General features: G+C 36.9%; 1 protein-coding gene across 22 annotated transcripts in view; it reads left to right on the top strand.

Annotated features, from left to right (window-relative positions):
* The window catches only part of RIMS1 (regulating synaptic membrane exocytosis 1), a 515,539-nt gene that overhangs the window by 74,058 nt on the left and 414,725 nt on the right, over positions 1-26,756 (top strand). For 21 of the 22 annotated variants that reach the window (XM_032153372.2, XM_032153417.2, XM_032153391.2 and 18 more), the window contains exon 2: positions 9,129-9,209. The exons of the other annotated variant lie outside the window; for it this stretch is intronic. In XM_032153372.2, the coding sequence (XP_032009263.1) occupies positions 9,129-9,209 (81 nt within the window). The remainder of the gene's footprint in view (positions 1-9,128; positions 9,210-26,756) is intronic. 22 annotated transcript variants of the gene reach the window in all.

The following is a 26,756-nucleotide window of genomic DNA, read 5'->3' as shown; positions in this document are numbered from 1 at the left end:
TGGTTCCAGGCCCACTGTACATGCCAGAAATCTTAGCTGGTATTATTAACTGTTGTTTTCCTGTTTTGTTGTTGTTTGCTGTTCATATCTAAATAGGTTTACATTTCTTGACATTCATCTTGTTTTGCTGAATTGATTTTTCAAGTTAAGACCATTTTTAGTTATTTGCCTCTCTTTGAGAGAGTTAATATAGCTGCTGAAGTTGATGTTATTGCCTACTAAACAATCTCTCACCTCTCTCTCAATGAAGTCGGTGATTGTTTCTTATGACGGAGAGACTACACACAGCCTGGCTTGGGACAAAGCCAGCAGGTGAGACTAGTGGTTTTCAACTGGGCTGTAAGGCACAAAAGTTAGCTGTGAGGAGTGCTGGAATTCTTTACTGGTAGAAATGGAAATACTAAAAGCTATAAACAATTTCGTCTTTAAGATAACATATGTTAGTTCCAAGATTATTCCTGTAATACTGTCATTCTCACTTTTTGATCAGTATGTTTTCTTTAGTGGAAAATAAAATGACTGGGACTTTTGTTTATACAACTGAAGCCCATGATGATGTTTTACACAGAAGCACCTTCTGTCATGGGTCATGGAACAGAACACGCTGAATCTATGGATCCAGACTATGTTTCATACCTTGCTGGAAATATTAGATGTCCTTGTAGTTTTTCTCATGTCCTCTCTAATTACTGTAGATTGTCATTCCCAAATTAGTTTTCTTTTTTTAAAAAAACTTTAAATCTAAAAGACTAACCCTTCTAAGCAGGCTTCAGATGTATTTACCTAAATATTCGAGTAGACATGGGTTAGTGAGAAAGAAAGAGAGTTAGCTAGAGTTAGAAGCCTGGCAGAGTCTGCCCTACTGAGGTCTGCCCAAGAGGGCTTCCTGTAGAGAAGCGGGGTACTCAAGAAGAAGTGAAAAAAAATTTTTTTTTTTTTGCGCCCAACAAGCCAAAGAGGAAACTGCCAATTTCTTCCTGCAGAAGACATAATGACCCCACTAAATAGTGAAAACATAACTATTAGTGAATGATAGGTGGGAAGAGAGAGCCCTCTCAGATGTCTCCCCTCTTCCCCACTTCTGGCACAGATACAGGTGGGAAAGAAGTATCGAGCCAAAGTTTCTGCCTCTAGGAACTGAGTTAGAAATATGTGAAGAGGTAGAGAAATAATTTTCATTCTCTAAACCTTTCCAAAATGAATCTAATGCAGCATTGTCCTGCATGGATCTTTCTGGAAGAAAATGGAGATGGCCATTATGGTCAAATGAAAGGTGACATTTTGAGAAATAATCCCCTATGTGTTTATTTCATGTAATCCCTCTTTACCTCCACAGCAACTTTGTTTCGTCACTAAACTCTTCTCTTCTCTCCCTCTTCCCCTTCCTCACCCTACCGCTTGCTTCCACTTCCCCTTCTCTCCTCTCTTTCTGTATCTTTAACTTCTCCCTTTCCCGTGGGTAATTACTCACCTAGAATTGTACCCATAAGTAAGAAAGACCATCTTCCCTTCATTATACCCTCTTTTCTCAGTACAGCTTTCATGTATGTTTGTAGCAATTATCTTCATTCTCTCTTTATTTTCACATCACCCTATTTCTCCTCAGCCCAGTGCAGTTCCACTTGAGCTTCCCCTCTTTCTCCTTCTGGAGAGTTCAAAGCATGATTTCAGACCTCATCTTATTTGATACCTCCCTCTGATACACTGACTATTCCTTCCTCTTCTGGAAATTCCTTACTTCTCAGTGGATAGGTTTTGTTTTGTTTTGTTTTGTTATGGAATGAACAGGTTTTCCTTTGCAGGTTTAGTGGCAGGAAATTTCTGGCATTCTAAGTTTTTCAAAAGTTGTGTTGGATTTGCAGGCAGCACATGGTTTTTGGAGAATGAATGCAGGTTAGTAAGTAGAAAATAAAAGCAAATAGGAGAATGAATATGTAGGGAATAATGGCAGATATAAATCCATAAGTAAGTAAAGTATTGCATTTTAAGAATTGCTGAATGGAGAAATAAACTGATTGTGTTAACAGAAAATAATAGCTTGAGTAAAAAGAGGTTAATTGGAAATGTTGCCAAAATCTTGGAAACAATATGAGAAACTTATAGAATCAAGCCTGTTTGTATTCTGGAGATCTAAAGGATGATAAATGGGGTAGATTTCAATGATTAAGAAGACCAGAGGCTTGACTTTTTACCTATTATTTTCTTTTCTTCCCAGTCTTTGAAAAATTTGATTTCCAAAATTTAAAATCTCCTATTAATCTTTGTAGTGAATCTTTGGTCTGTTATCACCTTTATTTTAGAATCCTAGACTTTTCATATTGTTTTGTGAATAATTTCCTGGCCTCTTCAGGGGAAGGTCAACATTTCTCATCACTTACTGTGAAAAATGGCCAGCTGGTTTCCCTTGTCTTATAATTAGGAACCTACTTCACCTATCTTCCATGCCTTTTGAAAGTAAAAATTGCTCTGATAAACTCCTGAAGCTCTCTTGAATGCACACTGGTGGTGTAACAGGACCTGATGGTTTGTGATTAGTAAATCTGGCTTTTTGAAATGTCAACATTCACTTTTCCCTTGTGGTGTAGAATTTTCACTGTTCCATCTTCATCTTATGGGTAACAGTCATCATGTTCATTTGTTCACTGATAATTGACATGAATATTCAAATTTTTATATAAAGTGAGTTTTAAAATAATATTCTTCAGCTTTTCCTCATTTAGAATTTGTGAATGGAAATGAGGTCGCTTTTAAAGATCTCCTTTAAAATATATATTCGAAGACATTTTTATCAATTGCATTGTACTTGTCTTGCAAATGAATCTTTTGTCTTTTCATCTTTCTTTATTTTTTTGTATTATAGAAACCCTTTCTCTACGTACCAGATAATTTGTCTTGCATTTCACATTTTGTAGTATTCCAGTATTGCCATTGGTCTTAAGGTCACTTTACACTTCTAGCTTAGCCAGCTCAATATTCTGATGTCACCATTGTTCTGCTTTTATGTAATATTTCGTGGATGTGGTCTGGTAATACTAGAATAATGTTTAAAGAACACTGAATTATGTAGGATGATTTGAATACTTTCAGCAATATACCTATATCAGGAAATCAATGATATTGAAACACGTCTGAGGATGCTGGACTCTGTAACTTCATAGTTGATGTTTATCAGTTTCCATTCATCTTTTAAGTATTGAAGACAAAGGGCTGCCTGGAATGGTGGAAAGGACATTAGTTTTAATACCAAACCAACCTTGATTAAAATCCTGACTTCTTAAGGTATCAACATTTGCCATTTATCATTGGAAAAATAATTTAACCTCTTAGATCCATAGTTTCTTCACTGGCCAAGTAGGAGAATCATATCCCCTGGCAGGGTGGTATGAAGAATACGTGAGATATGCTGTATTTTGGTACGTGATAGGTATTAAATAAGTAGAAGTTCTTATTTTCCTACTGTCTTTAGAAAAAATCAGAAAAAAAGGATTAATTTTCTCTTTACTATTAATAAATTTCCCCATATATAATTACTTTACTGTCTTATTTGATAAAATATTGATACACCAGATGTTACATAGTATTTCACTGGTTCAAAGCAGTAATTGGATATTAAAGAGTCCTTTCCACTAAATAGGTCATATTCTATGAAATACTCTTTTTCTTGTTCAGACAGAGAGTGAATCTTACTCAAACCATATGAAAACAAATTTAGTGAAGTTAATCAAATCATAAAACTTTTTGGTCACTTATTTATATTTTATAAATATTTAATAGAAACTTGCTATAATAAGACAAAAACTATTACCTAGAATCTGTTTTAAATCACTGTGTTTTACCTGTTAAATTAGTTACTCAAGCTTGAAATCTATAGATTTTCATTCTTTTTATCTTCGTTATTCATTTAACAAATATGTGGTGAGTTGCTATTACATGTAAGACACTATTCTAGGCTCTTGGCATATGTCAGTGATCCAAACAGACAAAAATCTCTGATCTTGAGAAGTTCATATTTCAGCAGTAGGAGACAGTACATCTCAGAAAATAGTAGAGCAATGTGAAGGGTGCATGGAAATATTTGGATGTGGTGAGGAGAGCAGATTGTAGTAGTAAGTAGGATAATTAGGGTAGGAACCATCAAGAACTCGACAATTGAGCAAAGACTTTAAAGAAGTAAGGGGTTTAGTCATACCAGTGTGGGGAAGAGCATTCCAGACAGCAGGAAAGGTTGGTGCAGAGATTTCAAGGCAGGAAGGTAGCTGGAGGGAGTCCTGATGCTATCCTAAGGACTCTGGCACTTTCTTGTGAGTAAAGTAGGGAACTATTGGGTAGAGGTGGCAGGACCTGATTTATCTTTCACAAGAGTCACTCTGGCTGTTGTGTTGAGAATAGACTCCAGGAGGAGAACAATAGTAAATGCTGGGTGACCAGTTAAAAATCTATGGTGAGAATTCAAATGAAAGACAATATTGGCTCAGGACAGGGTGGCAATAGTGGAGGGGTTGATAAGTGGTCAAATTCTACACAAATTTAGAAAATACGTCCAGTCTGGTATTAGGACACAGGATGTGAGAGAAAACAAGGAGTCAAGTCTAAAGTTTTTCACCTGAACAGCTGGAGAAATGTAGTTATGATCAGCCAAGGTGGAGATGGTTGCTGGAGGATCAGGTTTGGGGGAAAAAAGATGAAAAGTTCTATTTTGGAAATGCTGATTTTGAGAGGTCTATTAAATACCCAAGTAAAAATGTTGAGGAGGCAGTTAGATGTCTGACTGGGGTTAAGAAGAAAGAATCAGACAGGAAATAGGAATTTTGCATGTATTTGGGATACTTTATGGTTAATATCATGTTGAAGAATGGCATGAAGCACTGAATGGGGGGTGTATAGAAGGAAAGATGGCCAGCTACAGAGCCCCTGAAGTCTCTTCTTGTCTGTTTCTAGTTACTTTTAATCAGTGATCAGCAAATCAGAAAAGTGTATATTTGAAAAACATTTCATTTTGTCAACCTTACATTATCTTAACTGCTCCTAAGGTCTCTTAGGACCAATGTGGACTCTATAGTAACACTTGGGAAGTAGACACAAACACATGTATTTCCCCAACACTGTTTGGAGATAATTGTCTCCATTTATGATAGGAAAATTAAAAAACCATAACATTGAGAACAGAACTGTAAATGTGCTATAGTCTACTATGTGGCCGCTTCCTGCACAGTAACTAGTTTCCTGACATTAGTCATGAAAGATAAAACCATTTAAAGTTCAAATTCAGATAAAGTTTCACATAAAATAGTGGTAGTTTTCTTTGGGAGGGAGGGTAGAGGGTAGTGATTGCAGGAACCAAAATGGAATGTCAAAAGAGAGAAAGTAATTATGTAAATTGTGTTTCTTGAAGGCATGTAGAATTTTTAATTCACATACTCTAAGTATCTGAAAGCACATTTAGTTCCTGTTTGGAGAGATGAAAGCCTTGCCATAGCTTCATCTGCAGGCTTGTGGCAATGTTAGTTTCTCCCGTGTGTACGTGCACTGAAGAGTGGAAGTGGCTGAGTGGGCAGTTGGCAACCATTCATCGCATTGATTGCAGTCATTCATAAAACCCAGCAGCGCTGAGGGCGGAGTCAGGAGGAACATTCCCCTGAGGCGGTTGCAGAATGTCTTATTTGCATAAATCTTCAGTGATGCTTCAGTGATGAGGGAATGCTCACATGCAGTTAGAAGACTGTGGAAGAGCCCCAATCTGATAAATCTGAGTAATTAAAGACTTTGCAAAGAATAAGAGGTCAAACTCTTTGAATTCCTAGTCCTTCAATCTGTGGTAGTTCTGGGAAGTCAGCATTGTGGCAGCTTTTGTGGTCTCCTTATGTCTGGCTGAAGGAGTGAATTATACACGGAGACAGACCCCTTAAAAGCTGCAACATACTGAAATATCACTGTTGTATCTCTTAAAGTATGAGGGTTTTATATTATTATACCAAGTCTAATGCATAGGAGATAGTGGAAATTGCTGAGGTTACACAGTTTCCATATGTTAAAACGGTCAAAACTATTAAGGTTTTATCCCTCCAAACTATGATCCAATTCAATTATAATTTTAAAGAAACGGTAATCCACACAAGCAAACAAAAATCTTGTGAGTATACTTTTGATGTGTCTTACTCTTAATGTAGGATACTTTCTTCCTTTTCTTTCTTATATCTAGAAAAAATTTTAGCTTAAAAAGAAGTCAAATTAGAAAATGCAGGAATATCTACTGCTATGATTTAGAACCCCCCAAAATTGGGTAAATAATTAGCAACCTGAAACAATTAGTTTCCTCCCTTCAAAATGCAGATTCAATAGCTAGCTACATTGCTCTAGTCTTGAATATTTGTCCTGTGGCCAGGATATATCTTATTATGGAAAATGTGTTGTTTTCCTGTTTTATTCAGATTAATTCTAAATATATTGCTTTTGAATATTAATGTGCTTATTTTTATTATTCAATAAAACTTTAAAATTCAAAAAATTGAATGAAGTTTTTCTCAGAAATATTCTGTAACATACATAGACAAAAACAGTATATTAACTTGTAATTTTAAACCAAAACCACTGGGACTTGAGATTAGATCTTACAAAGATAGGGCCCTTTTTAAATTGTTATTTTATTTTATTTTTTTATTTGAGATGGAGTCTCGCTCTGTCGCCCAGGCTGGAGTGCAGTGACACGATCTCAACTCATTGCAACCTCTGCCTCCCGGGTTCAGGCAGTTCTCCCATCTCAGCCTTCTGAGTAGCTGGTACTACAGGCATGCCTCACACACCCGGCTAAATTTTGTATTTTTTTAGTAGAGATCCGGTTTCACCATGTTGGCCAGCCTGGTCTCAAACTCTTGACCTCAACTGATCCACTGGCCTCTGCCTTCCAAAGTGCTGGATTACAGGCGTGAGCCAGCACGCCCAGCAGATAAGGACTTTTAGTCAGAAAAAAAAAAAAAATTTGCTTACAAACCTACTTTTAATGTTGTTTAATACCTTATATTTGTTAGAAAATAGTTACTTCAGCATATACTTTAAAAAACTCTTCAGTAGTAGATTTGTTTTATTTTAAAGCTTTGTATGAATACCTAAGACTTGAGGGAAAAAAAAAAAGAGATGAGTTAAGATTTCTCATAGATTTAATGCTTTAGAATTTTTCCAAGTTGGTGATATTTCAGATATTTTCACAAATCAATGCATGTAGATTAAAAATGCTGCGGCTGGGCGCAGTGGCTCACGCCTGTAATCCCAGCACTTTGGGAGGCTGAGGCGGGTGGATCACGAGGTCAGGAGATCGAGACCATCCTGGCTAACACGGTGAAACCCCGTCTCTACTAAAACTACAAAAAATTAACCAGGCATGGTGGTGGGCGCCTGTAGTCCCAGCTACTCGGGAGTCTGAGGCAGGAGAATGACGTGAACCCAGGAGGTGGAGCTTGCAGTGAGCCCAGATCGCCACTCCAGCCTGGGCGACAGAGCGAGACTCCATCTCAAAAAAAACAAAAACAAACAAACAAAAAATGCTGCATATGCTATTTTTAGTTAAGTGAGAATTGCTAAGGATTTTCGAATGCTATGAAGTTTAACTTGCCGGACATTTTAGCTTGTGTAAGTTATATTAAAATTTCAGAGTTCAGAAATCCTAGGGCATTATACTTCCCTAGCAACTGCCTTCCTGAACGTTTTCAAGGCTGATCACGATTGGCCTTCTCCCACCACACTGGGGAAAGAACACAAGGCTTTGTGGGTCCTGTGGATGTCGTTGACTCGCATCTCTTGACCGATTCATTGAAAGTTTAGCATCAACTCTTGATGAACACCACTTTTTGAAACTTTTATCCCAAAGGGAAGGTGTGTTGAGGTTTTGACATGGCACCGTTTTCTTTTCTTGTCACGTTACATATTGATTTCGGAGTCTTACTGACCTTGTTTGGAATGAGCAGTGTGTGTGTGCACGTTTCTGTGCGTTGTGTCCATGTTTTCCTGTATTATTTCTTTCAGAAGTGGAGAAATTTGCCATGCAGCCTTAAGCTCTGGGAAAACAGTTTATCTACCACTGCCTCACCAGTGATCCACTTCTGGAATAACATGACTGGCCTTAAATATGAGCAGGGTAGTCAAATCTCCAAGAAGCCTCCATGAAAGCTCTTAAGAACCAGATTCATATTTGAAGCCTTCTGGATCCTAAGGGGCATTTTATTTAGCAAAGACTAAGATGTGAGGTCTAAGTTTTATAACCAAGCCTTCTCTATTCAAAGCCATGTTTATTTTAAAGCTTTTGAGGAGAAGGAATATCTGAGCCATCCATGTTTATCCTCAGATGGAGGTGTTTTCTGATTTCTGCCAATAAATGTCACCAGTGCTCTGTAAGCCCTGTTTACATGAAAGTAGGAATATCTCTTCCTGCTGCCCTTTGGAGCTTTGTTATATTGTCTACCATCTGCATTTATTTTGTGATGGATGACTTAAGGCACAGACATTTAATTACTTTTTTTTTTTCACATTTTGGAGGTGTCTTTTCTTAGTTTACACACACACACACACACACACACACACACACTCACTTTATATATGAACATTGTTTTTGATCTCTTCCTCCCCTCTTAGCATGAGGAAATTTTGAACAAGGGGGATGCCTTGAGGCCTCTCAGATCTTTTTGCACAAAGACCTGTGTGGTGATTGATGATGTGAAAGAAAAGTCTGTATTTTTTAGTAAAATAGCAAAAGTCACAGAATATCCTGCTCAAAATTTAACATATCAACTCAACAGCTGTTCCTATTTTTATGCTTTCAGACGTCTTCATATGGTCACACCAAAGCTTTCAGTAGCTTTTCTGCTATGGGAAAAGCTGCTGACAATCATGTTATTGATGCTAAAAGGAAAGTCAAATACAGAGGCTAGCACAGATTTTATTCGGGTATAATTGAGCTTTTGGAAGCCTGAGTCAAAGTTGTCCAACTCCAAGGGCTTTGCTGGGGTCCCAAGGTTAATATTGAAGGGGCTTGCAAAGACTTTCCCTTAGATTGTTTTTCAGTACCGTGTTTAATTTCTAGATGTGTTCTACCCTTTTTATAATTAATAGTGCGTTGTGCTGTCTATCATGCGCCCCAGGTGTGTTGTCAGGGATATGGCGAAGCCTGCTGCCTGCAAAACACCAAGAAATGCTGAAAACCAGCCCCACCAACCTTCACCGTGAGTATGGCATTGGTTTTATTGACGGAAAATGTCGTCTCTCATGGCTACAGATTTATTCACATTGCATGTGAGAGTAGATACTCTGGCTTCTCTTGTATATGTAACAAAAAGGCTACTGTTGAATTAGATAAAATTAGCTGAGCTCTGGAAATAATATTTTTGTTAAGTGATGTTTCTAATACCATATTGAAAAGATTAAACTAGTTGAAGAAAAGGGACAGTTTTCTTAGGGCTCTAAAATGATAGCAATTCTTTTTTTGTTTGTTTGATTGTTTTAGATTTGGAATGTGTATGAGCTGGAACATAACACCTCCGGGAAGTACGGAGGCAAGGTACAGACAGGGTGCCGAGTGGGGGCCAGTGTGTTTAAGGGAAATGCATAGGTAGTCCATTATCTAACCTTCAACATATATTATTTAAAGGTAACTGACAATTTTTAAAAGTTGATTGCCAGCTGGGCGCAGTGGCTCATGCCTGTAATCCCAGCACTTTTGGAGGCCGAGGCAAGTGGATCACCTGAGGTATGGAGTTTGGGGCCAGCCTGGCCAACATGGTGAAACCCTGTCTCTACTAAAGATACAAAAATTAGCTGGGAGTGGTGGTGGGCATCTGTAATCCCATCTACTTGGGAGGCTGAGGTAGGAAAATCACCTGAACCTGTGAGGTGGAGGTTGCAGTAAGCCGAGATTGTGCCACTGTACTCCAGTCTGGGCGACAGAGTGAGACCCTGTCTCAAAACAAAAACAAAAACAAAAACAGAAGTGGATTGTCCATCTAGTTTCATTTTTATTATTGAATTCTTAAGTGTAGATGCTAATGATTAGTTAAACGACCAACAGAAAGAGTCTCATTCACATTTGAAACTCAGAGTTGACTGATTTCATTTCTTCTCTACTCCCTGCTTTGCCCTTCATTTGGTCACTGAAATGCTTATATTTTGTATATTACATAGAGTAACATATCATTTAAAATTATTTATGTTTTAGGATATGAAATGTGGTAAATTTCAGGAGGCTTAATAGGTGTTATAGGTTTTACCCCAATAAGTATACTTGAATATCATCTTCTACATTTAATCAGTATTTTCCAAGGAATAAAAATAGTTTTGAATTAGCAATAGTAAAAATGATTGATAATTACATTTTAAAAAGTACAAACTTGGAAGAAGTACTTTAAATGATGTTGTCATTTTTTCTTTTTCCTATAGATATTCTGACTGTATGTAAAGCCATTTTTGTATGATGAAACTTTTTGGATAATTCATAGAGAGCTTACATCCCCAGTTTTCATCTTATATTCTAGGAATTAAAAAACATTTCATTTATTTTAGAATTCAAATTCTTTGAGGAATTAACATTGATTTTAAAATCTCTTTATATTCCACATATCGAGGTTTCATTTTAATTGGTCTCACCTATTCCAAAGTTCATTTTAAATTAGACATTATTAGATATGAACTAGCATTTGCCATCCTCCAAAACAAGACGTTAAATAATTTTTCTCTTACTTTGTTTTCACTTTCACAGTTATAGAAATTTGTTGTCACTTTAATTGCACCTAGTGGAAACTTCTCTGTGGCTCTTTGAGTTTAGAGGCCGAGAAGAAGCAACTATAGATTCTTTGGATCCTGCTTTTTGACAATCTCTTTGCTCATTCAATTCTTTTCTGTTTAAAATAATGAACTTCTCTGTTGGTGACTTGAAGAATTTAAAGTTTGCTTTCATTCTGTATGATAGCTGATTCTCTGTAGAGAGTAATGTTTGTGAATGGAACTCTCCATAGCCACATAAATCCCTTTTTAGGTTAACATGGAAAGGACAAAAATAAATTGGGAGGGGGTAATTGAGGACAGGCTTTAGCTTATAGATCAATATTTTTAAATTTATAATTTATGATTTTCAGTGGGTCTGAAAATCAATAGAGGCTAGTGACCAGACCTCTTTTAATATTTTTTTAAAAATAAAAGATAATAGAAAATATGAGTGCCTCCCAGGTTAGTATTTTAGGACAGAACTTAGATTTCTCTATATGGTAACTGTGTCAAAATATAAAATTTAATAAACAATGCAGTTACGAAGATTGCATTAATGGGTTTTAATTAGAAGAATGGCATAATCAGATTTGCTTTATCAGTAGATGTATGTCTATAGATAATTAGTATTATTTGCTTTAGGAGAAGTAGGGAAAATGGACTATGAATGTGAAGTGGGCAAAACTAGAGACAAGTAAATCAATTAACAAACTATTGCAATAGGCCAGGGAGAGATAATAAGGTCTTAACTTACAGGAAGGAGTAATAGAAGTTATGGGAAGGAGACATTTCAAGAGCTAAGTGAGAAGTAAAATGGGCAATGCTTGATTGCCAATTGCATATGGGTTGTAAGGAAAGAGTTTAGGGGGATTACCATATTAATGGCTTGGGTGACTAAGAGCCACTACCAAGAAGTTGAATTAAAGCTGTAAACCAAATCTAGGCATAGATGGTGTATTAGCCTGTTTTCATGCTGCTGATAAAGACATACCTGAGACTGGGCATTTTACAAAATAAAGAGGTTTATTGGACTTACAGTTCCACATGGCTGGGGAGGTCTCACAATCATGCTGGAAAGTGAAAGGCACATCTCACATGGCAGCAGACAAGAGAAGAGCTTGTGCAGGGAACCCCCCGCTTATATTATCATCAGATCTCATGAAACATATTCACTATCATGAGAACAGCGTGGGAAAGACCTGCCCCCATGATTCAGTTACCTCCCACTGGGTCCCTCCTCCAGTACATGGGAATTCAAGATGAGATTTGGGTTGGGAACACACCCAAACCATATCAGATGGACAGTGGTGAGTTCAGATTTTCATATAGTGATTTTGTAATACCTGTAAGTTATCCAAGCATATATATCTAATAAGAGGTTGGCTCTGTTAACCTTTAGCCCTCAGTTAACTGGGGAAATAGATGGCATCACCAAAGGATACATAGAAAAATAAGAGCGAGCCCTAGATAAAAGCAATGTTTAAGGAATGGGTAAAGTATGAGGGTCCCCCAAATCAGCCAAGAAGTAATAGTTAAAGAACCAGAAGCCAAGGTAGTAGAGGGATTCAAGGGGAATGCCCAACAGTGTTAAATGCAGCAGAAAATCAAGAAATAAGGGATGAAAAGTGTGCTTTGGTTTTGGTCATATAGAGGCCATTGGTGGCATTTACCATTGCATTTTCAATATATAAGTGGGTGGAAATGCTGTATTTCTGTAGGCTTGAGGAGGAAATGAGAAGTCGGGAAAAGGAGAGGGTAAATGTACATGACTTTCTCTAAAAGCTTAACTGAGTAGGGAAAAAGAAAAAGAGTGGTTGGTAGAGAGACAGGAAGCAGGGTGATAGCACTCATATCACTTGGTATATTCTTTTTTTTTTTTTTTTTTTGAGACAGAGTCTTGCTCTGTCACCCAGGCTGGAGTACAGTGGCATGATCTCGGCTCACTGCAAGCTCTGCCTCCTGGGTTCAGGCCATTCTCCTGCCTCAGCCTCCTGAGTAGCTGGGACTACAGGCACCTGCAGCCACGCCCGGCTAATTTTTTGTATTTTTAGTAGAGACGGGTTTTCACCGTGTTAGCCAGGATGGTCTTGATCTCCTGACCTCGTGATCTGCACACCTCGGCCTCCCAAAGTGCTGGGATTACAGGCGTGAGCCACCGCGCCCGGCCTCACTTGGTATATTCTATTATGCAAGTCTAGATTGATGGATACACTTGTCAGTATACTTTATATTTTTGATAACTATGTATATAAACTATCCAAGTGTTTCTTTTAAGTTATTGTTAAAATGTCACTCAGTCATATTTTAAGCATGCCGCCTGATTTGTCATCACTTAATCAAAGTAATAAATATATCAAGATATTACTGGAGTTCAACAAATTGAGTCATATGCCTGCTATTCCTTGGGTATAAGATAGAAAAATGAGATAGAATCTTTGTCTTAAGAGTTTCTTCTCAAGTTGGAGGAGGAGAGGATAGTTAGATAATCAAATAAATGATAATACTGAATAATACAATACTAAAATGTGTTTAAAAAGAGAAAATGATTTCTTCTGTTTGGGCTTGATGTAGTCAGGGAAGGATTTACAGAGCTGCAACAGTAATACGGATTTTTTGTTTGTTTTTTGAGACGGAGTCTCGCTCTGCCACCCAGGCTAGAGTGTAGTGGCGTAATCTCGGCTCACTGCAACCTCTGCCTCCCGGGTTAAAGCGATTCTTCTGCCTCCCGAGTAGCTGGGATTACAGACATGCGCCACCACACCCAGCTACTTTTTGTATTTTTAGTAGAGATGGGGTTTCACCATGTTGGTCAGGCTGGTCTTGAATTCCTGACTTCATGATCTGCCCACCTTGGCCTCCCAAAGTGCTGGGATTACAGGTGTGAGCCACAGTGCCTGGCCGGTAATATGGATTTTAAAGACTGAATAGTTTAGTAGGTATGCAAATTTAGGTACCGTCTTCCAGAAGCAGAAAACAATTACCCTGAGACCCAGAACATCAGGTTGTGCTGGGGTAATTTAAACCATATACTGACTGCTGGAATCTGTGTGCATTGAATTCTTCTTTTATTTGGTCTTGAGGTCTCTCTCAAGTGTGGCTATAAACTCTAGCCCCATGTCAATGGGGCTCCAGGGGTGTGGTCATGGATGTTCACAGTGTGCCTTTCATGGAATAGTTCATCTTTGTGAATGGCCTAATGCTAAAGTGACTGACCTGTGACCAAATGCCCCTCTCAAAGGAAACTTGTTCATGATGGCAGATACCCCTGTGGCTCTTAACTGACCTGTGTCCAGTTTATTCCTACCAAGATGTCAGGAGAGTTGTCTAGGAGAGCCCTGGCTAGGAGGAGAGTTAGGTTCAGGTGTGTCAGTCAAGTGAGACACAGAGGAGGCAACACAGTAAAACACATGAAATAACAGAATCAATGTGTCACTGACAGATCCTAGCGAGAAGGGGCCGGCGTGCCTCCAAGGGCCAACAGGAAGCTGGGAGCTGTCTTAGAAATACACGTGCAACTAGCTAGTGAAGAACAAGAGAGAGAGAGTGAGGGACTCATAGACCAGAGCCTTTGCTGGTGTCCAGGCTGTTACCCACGTAGGTTTTCCTCATGGAGTTCTAATTGGTCATTGTAGAGCAAGGGGGCACTAGCTCAGTGGAGTCATGCTGCACTGAGAGGTAGTCCCTGTGGCATATCTGGGGAGATGTTGGGGGTCAGTGGGCAAACCACATAGCTTGCAACTAGCTGTCCCATGGGAAGTTGTTTCACCAGTAGGCAGTTGTATGAGGTAGATCTGGATCGATCACCTTAGGGAACAGGGAGGAGGCAGAGAACTGGCAGCTGTGCCAATGGTGGCTAAGCTCTGCTTCTGGTATGAGAATGTTCAATTTATATTTAAAATGAATGCCAAGGTAACATAAAATTATAGGAATTCACTGAAGTGTGTGTGTATGTGTGTATGTGGTTTCATGGGTGGGTGGGAATTTGTGTGTGTGGGTGCGTATGGGTGTAAGTGTGTTAAAGAGAGAGAAAGATCGGAGGCAGGAAGTGCTGCATCAGAAGAATAGGACAGTTATCTAATTTGGAGAAAATAAGCAACTCGTACCTTGGCTTTGGTTTTACTTTTAATACTGCATTTTATTTTGAAATTTGATTTAAAATAATCGGGTTTTTGTGTTTTTCAGAGTTATCATGGATTTAAAATGTCCGAGAAACACTTGACTACTCTTCAGTCTCAGGCACATACATTAGGGGGACTAGGTAGGAGAGGCAGGAGGTAGAGAAGATTTGAGAACATTTCACATATGGTATAATTAGAGTATAGTGATTCATTAGATGTGATAAGAAAGCAAAGGAGGCAAAACAACTCATTTTAGCTCAAGAGATTAAATGGATATGACAAAATCAAGAAGAGAGCTAATTTAGGCACTAAGGCAGGTTTACACACAGCATTAGATTCGAGTATTAGTAGCCAAGGAAATCTCCAATTGCAACACTCAAAAAACAGTTGGCTATTCTATTTCAAACTCAGGAGAGACTTAGAAAAGATACACTAATTTGTAAGCAATTACCTTATAACATAAACCATTAAAACAAGTGAAATAGCATTGGGAGGAGGTGTAGAGATAAAAGGAAGGAATATAAACGGGTGATGGGTGCACCAGGTTCTCACAAATCTCCACCTAAAGAACCTACTCATGTAACCAAATACCACCTGTACCCCAAGTTATGGAAAAATACAATTTTTTAAAAAGCCAGACACCAGTGATATCGAGACATAAGTGTTATGTTATGTCATTGTTTAGCATAGAGTAGGTGATAAACATCATATGTTATTAAAAATTCTGTCAATATATAAACATTTCGTATATGCAAAAAATAAGCAGTCTATAGTGGGTATAACCAGTACTTAAATGAGGATTGGATGACTTAAGAAAATTATGCAATGTCATGCAAAACAAACTTGTCCCGGTTTTTCTGGAACTTTCCGTATTTTAGCACTGAAACTCCCATGTCCTGAGAACTTCTGTTAGACCTGGGCAGACTGAATGGTTGGTCACCCTAGAACTAATAAAGTTAGAATTTGAAGGTAAAAATCCAGAAAGAGAATATGATATGATAGCCAAGGAAAAACTATGCTTAGCCAAATTATGTTTGCTTTTCTGTGGAAGGTGACATTATCAGGAGTAAATTGAATCATGGTACATGAATCAGTAAATTCTGATTTTTTTTTGTTGTTTTTAGTTTTTGCTGGCGATTACCTGTTTTTAAAAAATTGAGATACAACTTACATACCATACAATTCACCTTTTTAAAGAGTACAATTTAGTAGTTTTCAAAAAGCTGTGCAGCCATCATCATTATGTAATTCAGGAATGTTTTTATCACCCTGAAAAAGAAATTTCATACCTTTTAGTTTCATTACCCCATTCTCCTCAAAATACAGCATCTGAAACCATTACTTTCTATATTTATGAGTGTGCCTATTCTGAACATTTCCTATCAGTGGAATCATATTATATGTGTCTGTTTATATCTGGCTTTTTTCATTTAGCATAATGTTTTCTAGACTCAGAGCATATATCTGTACTTTATCCCTTTTATTGCCCAGTGATTGTATCGACATATCAGGTTTTGTTTATTCATCCATCAGTTAATGGACATTTGGATTATTTCTACTTTTTGACTATATTATTAATAGTATTGCTATTAGCATTTAGGTACAAGTTTTTGGGGATATGGATGTTCTCAATTCTCTTGAGTACATACCTAGGAATAAAATTGTTGGGTCCTTTGGTAACTGTATGTTTAACTTTTTGAGGACCTGCTAAGCTGTATTTCAAAGTAGCTGCATTATTTTACATTCCTATCAATAAGAGAATTCCAATTTCCCTAAATTCTTGTTAACACTTGTTATTGTCTGTCTTTCATGTTATGGACATCCCAGTGGGTATAAAGCAGTGTCTTACTGTGGTTTTCATTTGTGTTTGCCTAGTGAATAATGATATTGATGAACTTTTCATGGGCTTATTGGCTATTTCTATATCTTCTTTGGAGAAATATCTATCAAAATATGTTCTTCAGTTTTAAGAATAAAATTGGGTTTTCTCTAAAGATGATCTATCTTTCAAAATATGAGTTATTTGTCTTTTTTATTGTTGAGTTGTAAGTGTTCTTTACATGTAATGGATAGAAGATCTTTGTCACATAAATGATTTGCAATATTGTCTCCCATTTAGTGAATAGTCTTTTCATTTTCTTGATAGTAGTTTTGAAGCACAAGTTTTTAATTTTGATGAAGTCTAATTGATCTATTTTTTCTTTGGTTATTTGTGGTTTTGGTCTTATATCCAGGAAATCATTCTCATATCAAATGCCATTAAGATTTACCCCTGTGTTTTCTTCTGAGAGTTTTATACTTTTAGATCTTACATTTAGGCCTTTGATTCATTTTGAGATAGTTTTTATATATGATGTGTGTGTTTTTATACGTGTGTTTGTGTGTATACTTTTCCCATAGCAGATTAGGAAATATATATTTTTATGCTTGAAAATATGATTTCTCATTTATAATCACATATCTCATATTACATTTATGTCTTACATCAATTAAAAGATTAAACAAAAGTGTGAATGGGTCTTTGATATTGTGAATAGTTGGACAAAAGCTCTTGTCATTATTTCTCTATGACTTTAAGCTCTGCATACTAGACATGATCTTCAGACTGTGTGGTCTAGTGTTCACAACTCTGTGTCCTACAATAGTGGATGGCAGAAATGTCAGGGACAATACAAAAGAATGGATAATCCACTTGTAGACTGTTACCACCTCAGACACATCCCCATCTTGAATATAATTTCTCTCAATGTCTGGGAAAGACCCAATAAACATTGGAAACTGGCCCACTTTTCTCTGTTTTAGGAGCTCTTGCCCCTTTGCTGCTGCTGAGCCATGTGGTCTTTCCTTCACTGTTAAAACAGCTTTGGCTGAGAAGGTAGCGTTATAAGGAAGAGAAATGAATTTCTTCAACTGGTCGAAGAGTGCGCAGTAGAGGAAACAATTCACTGCTTTTATGCAATGAATTGGCCTATTTATTCTCTCTTCAACAAATATTTAGTTTGTACTGTGTGCATAACGTATTGCCAGGCACTGGATATTATCATGAACAAAGCAGAGTCTTTGTCCTTGTAAATAAAGCTTGGGGTATGGGAGGAGACAATCTAAACAACAAACAAAAATAGATGATAAAACCCTTCACTTTTAACAAAGGCCTAACCTGAATGCAATGAAAGAGAACTACACTGGGAAAACTATTCAGAAAGAATGCTCAAGGAAGGCTCTAAGGGGAGGTGACCTTTAAAAAGAGACTTGAAAGATGAGAAATCAGCCCTATAAAGAGCCCGGAAAAAGGAATTCCAGGCAGAAAGGATGATGGTATGTGAAGTGGTCCTTATGTGGAAAGCAGAGTATCATGTTTAGGGAAGTAAAGAAGGCCAGAGAAAGCAAGTGAGGAGAAACAGGGCAATGGCTGAGACAAGCAAGGGTTCCATCCTAGAGCTCTTGTGGGTCTTTGGATTTTATCTAAGACTTATATTGAGGAACCCTTAAAGCACTTTAAAGAAGGGGGAATAATGATCCAGTGTTGTGTAGCAAATGGGTTGTAAGGAAATAAGAGAACTTTTAGGAGACGGTTGTGGCAGTTGGGGCAAAATATAATGGTGGTCTGGACTCCACTGGTGGCAGCTGAGATGAAGCATGTGGAATTTGGCCACATGCCAAAAGTCATGAAGTTTTGAAAGCAATGAGGGAGAATAGAGAAGAGGAACTTCTGTGCACTAAGGGGAGGAGGCGCTAATCCTATGTGTAATCTCTAATATGCTTAAGAGGGTCACTGTTCTTTGAATGCGGAATACATATGTACATATTTTCTCATGAAATCCTAAGCATCCTACTATGGATGCAGTTGTATCTTAAATGGTATCTATTGTTGAATACTTTAGAAATCTCACTTGTATTATTTAGGTATACTTACATAGCACTTAAAATAGAGAAGGCAAAAATTATGAAGAGTAAAATTGAATAAAAATGGAAAGATTGCTAGATTTTTCCACTTAAACTTATTTAAAGATTTTTATTGTGATTTTTTTTACTCTGATACTCTGTTGGGACAGAAGATTTAATAATTTTCTAGGTGTTTGGATACCCGTAAAGAAACTGATTTTTAAAATATATGCTAGATACAAATATTGCACCTTTTAAAAATATATCTCATTTACTGAGTAAAATTCAGTCAAGAAGAAAAAGAATATGTTATATGCAAAGGATCTTTTAGTCATATATTTTATCATGAATGAAGTTATTTTTCTGAGACAGGCCTTCTCTGTACTTTTTAGCCATGTTTATAACAAAATTGCATTGAGTTTTAATTTCTTGCTTCGTTAAAAGTTGTTTTCACATAAAATAAGAGATGTTTAATGTCACAGGCGATAGTTGTATTACCACCTGCAGTAGGGATCAATATCAATTTTCTATTGATATTAGAAAAAATGTCCAACTAGGAAAAAAAATGTTTTCGCCTTTTAGAATAAAGTCAGTAGAGCCAATAATTTGAAAATAGAGAATTCTAGGAACACTGACATTTCCAATTCATGGTTATAATTAGGAAGTGACAGAATTTTAAAAAATTATGTGGCTTTTATAGTCTTCATTCCTTTTATATGATTTGCTGGCTTATGCAAATCATTCTATGCCAATTCACAAAGTCTTACAAAGCCCCTTGTTCTGCCGTAGCTATTTTAATGATAATATTGTGTTTTTCGCTTTCTGAATGCTCAGAGAAGATGGTGCCCTCTTCAATTTCTTGACTATTAAAAGCATTTAGTTCTGGAAGAGTAGAACTTAAGTAGTTCTACTATGTATGTGTGTGTGTGTATGTGTGTGTAACTAAGGTCATGCCATCCCAAGCAGACTTTTGATTGAGTGTATTTAATGGCAGCTTTACATTAAGCCACATGATGTGGCAACAACTGAGATTTGATGATGCTTGTACTTGGCCGGCATATGGAAGACAAAACATGACCTATGTTAGTGGCTTGCCCCAGGGTCACCCAGCAGGACAGGGGAAGATAACTGGATTCTAGACCTGAAAATCCGTGAAATTTTAGACATATGCATGACAGCATTGTGTATTCCATAAAGTACTATATAAATATTGTTCATATATTCTACTCAAGTGGCAGTGAAAAATCTCTACGTTATTCATTTATTTCGTTAATTTAACAAATATTTACCATGATCTTACAGTGTACTTGACACAATTTGAGAATACTTTTTTGGTCAATCGTCTCAAAACATAGGCTGTATCTTTATCTCTGTATGTTTCTTATTGAGGGGAATGATGTAAAAATGCATAGAGTCACTTTTTAGAAGGTTATAGTCCATGACACACTACCCCATTATGTATCAAATACTCCTTACAATGCATGAGTAGGGTAGCCAGGAAACATGTATTTGGAAAATTTTCCTAAGTGATTTTGGCATATTCTCTTGTTTTAGAATCACTGATATGTACCACTAATATGCTCATTAAAAATGAAGACTAGATGGGATGGGTGATAATTTTTTAAGTCAAAATTAATGTGAATATCACTGAATTGGACCTCTCTTTCAAAACTCATATACAGATATTGCAAGGATAAATAAATATTGGCAATATTATTATTAGAAAGTTGCTGTGCCTCAGGGCTCAGCCTGGTTACTCTGTGAATCACTGCTATTTCCTCTGCTCTTATACAGAGTCATTTGTCCAGGATGAGAGCAGTCTGCCTGTGCCAAGAAAATAGTTGGTTGTTGTGAAAAAAACAGGAAGCTTATAGCCGAAGGAGGCAAAATATAATGGTGGTGTGGACTTTACTGGTGGCAACTGAGATCAGTACCCACTGGCTACTGCACTGGTGTTAGAAGGAAGATATTAAATAAAAGAAAAAGATAATGCCTAGGACCTTGGGCAAAGCATGCAGTGAATTAATGTGTATTTAGTGAAAAATGATAATGGTGAATAAATGAATGCACTCATGTATTATGCATATAACAAATCTTAAACATTATTAATGTGGGTAAAAGTTCAGGAGTCAGAATGAAGCAGTCAGGCAAGGGGGACATTGAATATATAGTCTGATTTGAAAAGCATATTTGGCCGATGAGTTGGAGGAATACAAACCTGTGAAAGGCAGTTGAGGCCAGTTTATGAATGTCCTTGAAGTCCAGCTTTGATAAACGGATTTTACTCTGAAGGGAGACACGAAAGTATCTGAACATGGAGCTATCCAGTTGAAAGGAAAATTTCAGGATAATGAATTTGTCAGGAATATGCATGATGGATGAGCATACGGCATTCCTGGAGAAAAAGGGACCAATTAGTAGGTGATTAAAATAGATGAGACATGGCTAATAATAGTAAGAATAATGGCAATGACTCCAGAAAAAAATGGATGAGAGAGACATTTGAAAGAAGAAACTGGTACGCCTTAATGACAAGTGGATGTAGTTATGAAAGGGACAAGGAAGAGATAAGACAAAAATTTTCTGAGATTTTGGGACGGGGAATTACCAAAGGAAAGTTAATAAAAAATAAGGATAGAAAAGGCAAGTACTTCTAGGGAATTACATTCCTAAAGTATGCATTTCTTTTCTGATTCCTGAGAGAAATCCACAGAAAAGAAGATTCTGTGGCACAATGGAGAGAATCATTCCATATGGGAACATCAAAAAGAAAAAGAGCACACATCTAAATTTTCAAAACTTCTCACCAGCCTAAGTTCTGCATAAGATTAAACCAGAAGAGTGTCTAATTTTAGCTTTTTGCTGATTTTCTATCAACTCCGGTAACAATAACTGCAATTATATGCTATTGTGTTTTAGGCACTTTATGTGCATTTAACCCTCGTGAAAAGTATTGTTACTGTCTCCATTTTACATATGAGGAAACTGAGGCACATGAAAGAAAATTGTTTGCTCATGTGCATTTACCCACTAATAATCACGTTCATTTACCCACTAACTTCTGGTTATTCATTTTAACTATTCAGGTCAGGATTCATTGACAGCATTTTTCTTGCTCAATCTTGGGCTAAGCTCTAGTGGGGCTAGAAGACAAGAATACCATAGGATTCTTAATTCAAATAATTCATTCTAGTATGGTAGGCATAATATATAATCAGTGAGTAGGTCACACTCTTTGTGGCATTCACCCCACATTAGAAAAAATTCATAGAAAAGATGAAAGTTGACAGAGAATGTACAAAATTGCCACTGGTAATGTTTTCATCTAAGTTTCCTTATTTATAAACCACGAAGGCTCTTCTTTATTTTGCTTGCAGAAAAGGGGGTTTAATCTCTAATCCGGCAATACTTTTAAAGAGCACTAGTCATTTGGCAGTAAGTCGTGTGCTGTCTTGGGATATGTTTTCTCTGGTTGCCTTAGTTGATTTTTTTTTTTTAAATCATTCACTTTTTCATTTCTTTTGCCTCGCCTCCCCACCTGCAGTATTCACCTCTTGAAGAAAGAGACTGTATTGCGGGGAAGTCATTGGTGTACTATAATGCATACTACTAAGCTGTGCCATTGTAACTTGATATAAATTGCTTTTTTTTTGGTTCAAACTATGATTTGATTTGATTTGAATACTGAATGCCAATTGACAAATGATTTCAAGATGGATTATATTATCTCCCTTATTAATAATGGCAAACCAAGCCATTAAACATTATGGAGTAAAAGATATGGAGGATCAGGGAGGAGAATAAAGGCATCATTCATTTTATCGCTTTTTTCTAACTGCATTTCCATGCAATTCCAAGGAGCCATTTCCACCTTCTGTTATCCTTTGAAACATTAAAAGTGTTAAAATACTTGGACTGGTTCTTTGCAGTGTTATTTTACTATGAGACCTTGTTATTTAGTGTGATACCTCAGCTGATAGTCTTGGGCCACATTTATGAGAAATGTTCAGGCTTGGAAAACGTGTGACTTTGAGTTCTATTTCAGGGTGTGTGTGACTGTAGGTATTAACACAAAATTTAAAGTTCTTGCCTCTCTACAGTGCATGCTACTTTACACATAAGGGTGCTCAAATATTATGTTGTTTGTTCCAAGTTAAAATGGAACTGAGCTCAGTATTTCCTTCCACATCACACCCCAACAAACCCAAGCACAATCACACTCATGCATCCTTCTTCACCTTCTCTCATCTATTTATGACATTTCCATTCTCACAGTCACGCAGATGGGAAACCCCTGAGTCATCTTCAGCTCCCCACTTCCTTGTGTGCTCCCTAAGTGTAATCAGTCACTATGTCCTGTCAGGTCTAATTCTGAATCTCTGAATCGTCTCACATCTGTTCCTTCTGTCAGTTCTCACTCCCATCCTCATATTTCAGGCTCTCCTTTTCGCATGGAGTTGGATACCCCTTGGACTTTTGTCTTCTATTCCTTTGCTAGTCTAATTCATCCCACCCAGCTTTGCTCAGAGCAGCTGCCCTCTCTGAAGGCCTTTAGGTCCAGTAGCCCATGTATAAATTAAGTCCTGCCTGCACAGCGCCTGATTGTCTTCTCTTCAACAGTAACTTCTCTGGTCTAAATGTTTTACAAAACCACATTATTCCTTATTCATTGAAGATGACCTTCCCTTCTATTTCCACCCTGAGCTTTTGCCACTGCTTGTTTTAGTATCTCACCCACTCCTCCTTTTCCACCAATGATAATCCTGCCTGTGACTCAAGTCTCTGCTCCAAAACAATTTCCTCCAAAACATACTTGACCACCCGCTTCACCAAAATTTTTTCTTCCCTGAGCTTTGGTTATACCTGTCTTACCTAGAGCACACATTATGTTCTACCTCTTATTTGTGTGTTTCTTGGATCTGCTGTAAGTTTATGAGCTCTATTTTAGTTCTCTATTATTTTCCTAATTGTTGTAAAAAAGGGTCAATAGGTTCTTAAGTGGGATTGGATACCAGAATGAAACCACCAAGAGCGTGCTCATGCTCTCACCCTCACACTTGGTCTCTTTCTATTTCTCATTTAAATATTAAGTTTAGAGATTAAGTTATACAGGGAAAGGCCCAGTCAGTATTGTATAATCAGAACAAAAGGGCTTTTTTTATTATTGACATAAACTTGATTTTTTTTCCTTTTCTTTCAACATTGGCATAGGGACTGTGACTTTTTTCTTTTGAGAAAATTTGAGATTGTACAACCAGCCTAAGTAAACTCTCAGTTAAAAGTAAATAAGTCATCAGATGTGGTTACCAGAAGAGGGATGTTGCAGAATACACAACAAGAGAAATGACTACTTGCCATCTTCTTTGTGTTTTCTTTCTAGACTGTCCTGAATGCTCGGATGTGGAGCACAGGGACTGATTTATGTTTTTTCTGCACAGATTTTATGTCTACTAATTACACAAAACTTGGGGGAAATAAATCATGGATAAATTTTAAGCACAAATATGAAGAAGCTACTTACATAGCAAACCATCTTGTATATTTAAAAGATGTACTTTCTTAAATTCCATTTTTATCATATTACTGTCTGATTAAAAAATGTATTTTGGTTTGCTGTTGCCTATCATGTGAAGCCTAAATTCCAATGTCTGGATTTCATGGCATTTCTCTTATCTTTGCGAATTTCTATTATGTGTTTATCATAGGTTTCCACATGCTTTCAGTAACATTCTGTAACTTATGAAATATGTTAACTTTTACTTACTGATTGATTTGTGTATAATCAATTGTAAGTATAGTTCGTTATTTCAATAGCTATAACCAGAATGTATTAGAGACAAGGAAACTGTATTTTTAATTGAACATTGGATTTCTCTAATATGTTTATATCAGCCTGAGAAGAATGCAAAAAGGCTTAAAAAACATCTCTCTATTCTGAAATGCTAAATAATTCTTAGATGAAATAGAAGGAGGCACAGAAAGGGAAATGGGAAGTAAAGGTTGTGGACATGCCTAGAAGGACTCAAAGCTAATGTTAAGAGGTTGATCTTTGACGGAAAAGAAAAAAAAAAACTGTACTGCTGGAGCTACACTGTGACAAATAGGGCTGTGTCTCTATCTTTTATAGAAGCAGCTCTACCTTTTACAGAAGCAGCAAATGCACAATCTTATGAAAACAATTTAGAAACCACAGTGATACTAAAATTTTTTATCTGGCAATTTATAATTCACAAGCCCTCAACACATTAAACCTTAGTTAATTTTTTTCCCAGAGAAGAAGGCATTATTATATTATACTTTGTGCTTTAAGAAAATTAATGCTCAAACTGGTTACCAGTACTTGATGGAGCCATTACTCAGACGTCTGTTTCCAGGTGCTCTTTTTATTTCATTGCATAGAAACAAGCAGAACACTGTAAACTGAGTCCTGTAAGTTGAGATTGTAAACCTTCATATCTATGTATCCATCTATATATGTATGTATGTATGTATGTATGTACATATCTGTCTATCTATCTATCTATTATGTTTGAATATATGATCATTATTGCCTATCCATCTATCTATAAGCTGATGAGGGTGGTATAAAAGGAAGGTCCAACATCCTCCCCTTCCCTATTCCTTAGCACTCTTACACTCTCCCTCCTTCACACAAACACTTTGTACTCCACCAATACAGATTGTAGTTCACCAGCACACAGCAATGTACATGAGACAGCCCATACTAGCTTGGGAGAGTCAACTGTTAGATATTCAAAAAGTATGCAATCTAGTTTAAATAGGGCTATTATTAAAACTGAATTATGACTGGGCAGGGTGGCTCATGCTTGTATTCCCAACTCTTAGGGAGGCCATGGTAAGAGAATTGCTTGAGCCCAGAAATTTGAGACTAGCCTGGGCAACATAGTGAGACCTCTGTCTCCAAAAAAATTAAAAAATAAAACATTAGCCAGGCATGGTGGTGCGTGCCTGTAGTCCCAGCTACTCGGGAGGCTGCGGTGGGAGGGTCACTTGAGCCCAGGAGTTTGAGGTTATAGTGGGCTATGATTACACCACTGCACTGCAGCCTGAGCGACACCCTGTCTAAAATAAAATAAAATAAAATAGATAAATTATATTAAAATAAAGGTAAATGCTCAACTCACCAACTTCCTAATTATTTTGATACATGTCACTGTCTATGCTCTTGAGTTATGCACGTCCATTATATATTATATCTTCATGGTGGAAATACTGCACTACACATCTTTTACCAATTCCATGTTAAAGTGTCATCCTATTTAAGGTTTGAAATATGTCTTGGGTGGGAGTTTTACACCATGGAAATTGACAAACCCTATAGTTCAGTAATTGGTACTTTCTTTTTTCTTTTCTGTTTTTATTTATTTAGTTTTTGAGAAACAATCGTTAAGCATTTATCAGCACACCACTGCAAACACACTCTGTTGAGTCTCTCCTTCTTGCCGTTGTAAATGTTCTTTCCTCTGCCTGGAGTGCCCCTCGCTATGTCTGAGACATACGTGTGTATGTATGGGCACACACACACACACCAGTAAACTTCTTTTAATCACTTTAACTGGTGTCATTTCTTTCCAAAAGCTGCTTATGCCTCCCAGGCAGGGTTAGTCTCTCTACTTTGTAGTAGTTCTATACTTTGAATATATTTACTTTAACATATGTCATCATTTATTACACTTAGAATTGCTAGATTTAGCAAATAAAAATACCAAGCCCTCATGAAATTTAAGTTTCAGATACAGTTAATATTTTTTTCATGAAAGTATGTCGTATTCAATACTTGGGCATACATATACTGAAAAAATTATTTGTTGTACATCAGAAATTCAAACTTAACTGGATGTCGAGAAACCATAACAATTTTGGGTTTTATTTTATTTTTTTAATGTTTCACCCTCTTAGTAGAGAGATACTAGGTCTTTTCTCATGGTGTCCGTAATGTCTAGCACAAAGAATGGCTCATAATAGGAAGCTTGTTTGTTTGTTTTAATAATA

This window comes from Hylobates moloch, unplaced genomic scaffold (genome assembly GCF_009828535.3).
Source record: "Hylobates moloch isolate HMO894 unplaced genomic scaffold, HMol_V3 SCAFFOLD_2, whole genome shotgun sequence".
Taxonomy (NCBI): Eukaryota; Metazoa; Chordata; class Mammalia; order Primates; family Hylobatidae; genus Hylobates; species Hylobates moloch.
This window is presented reverse-complemented; position numbering and strand designations above follow the sequence as displayed.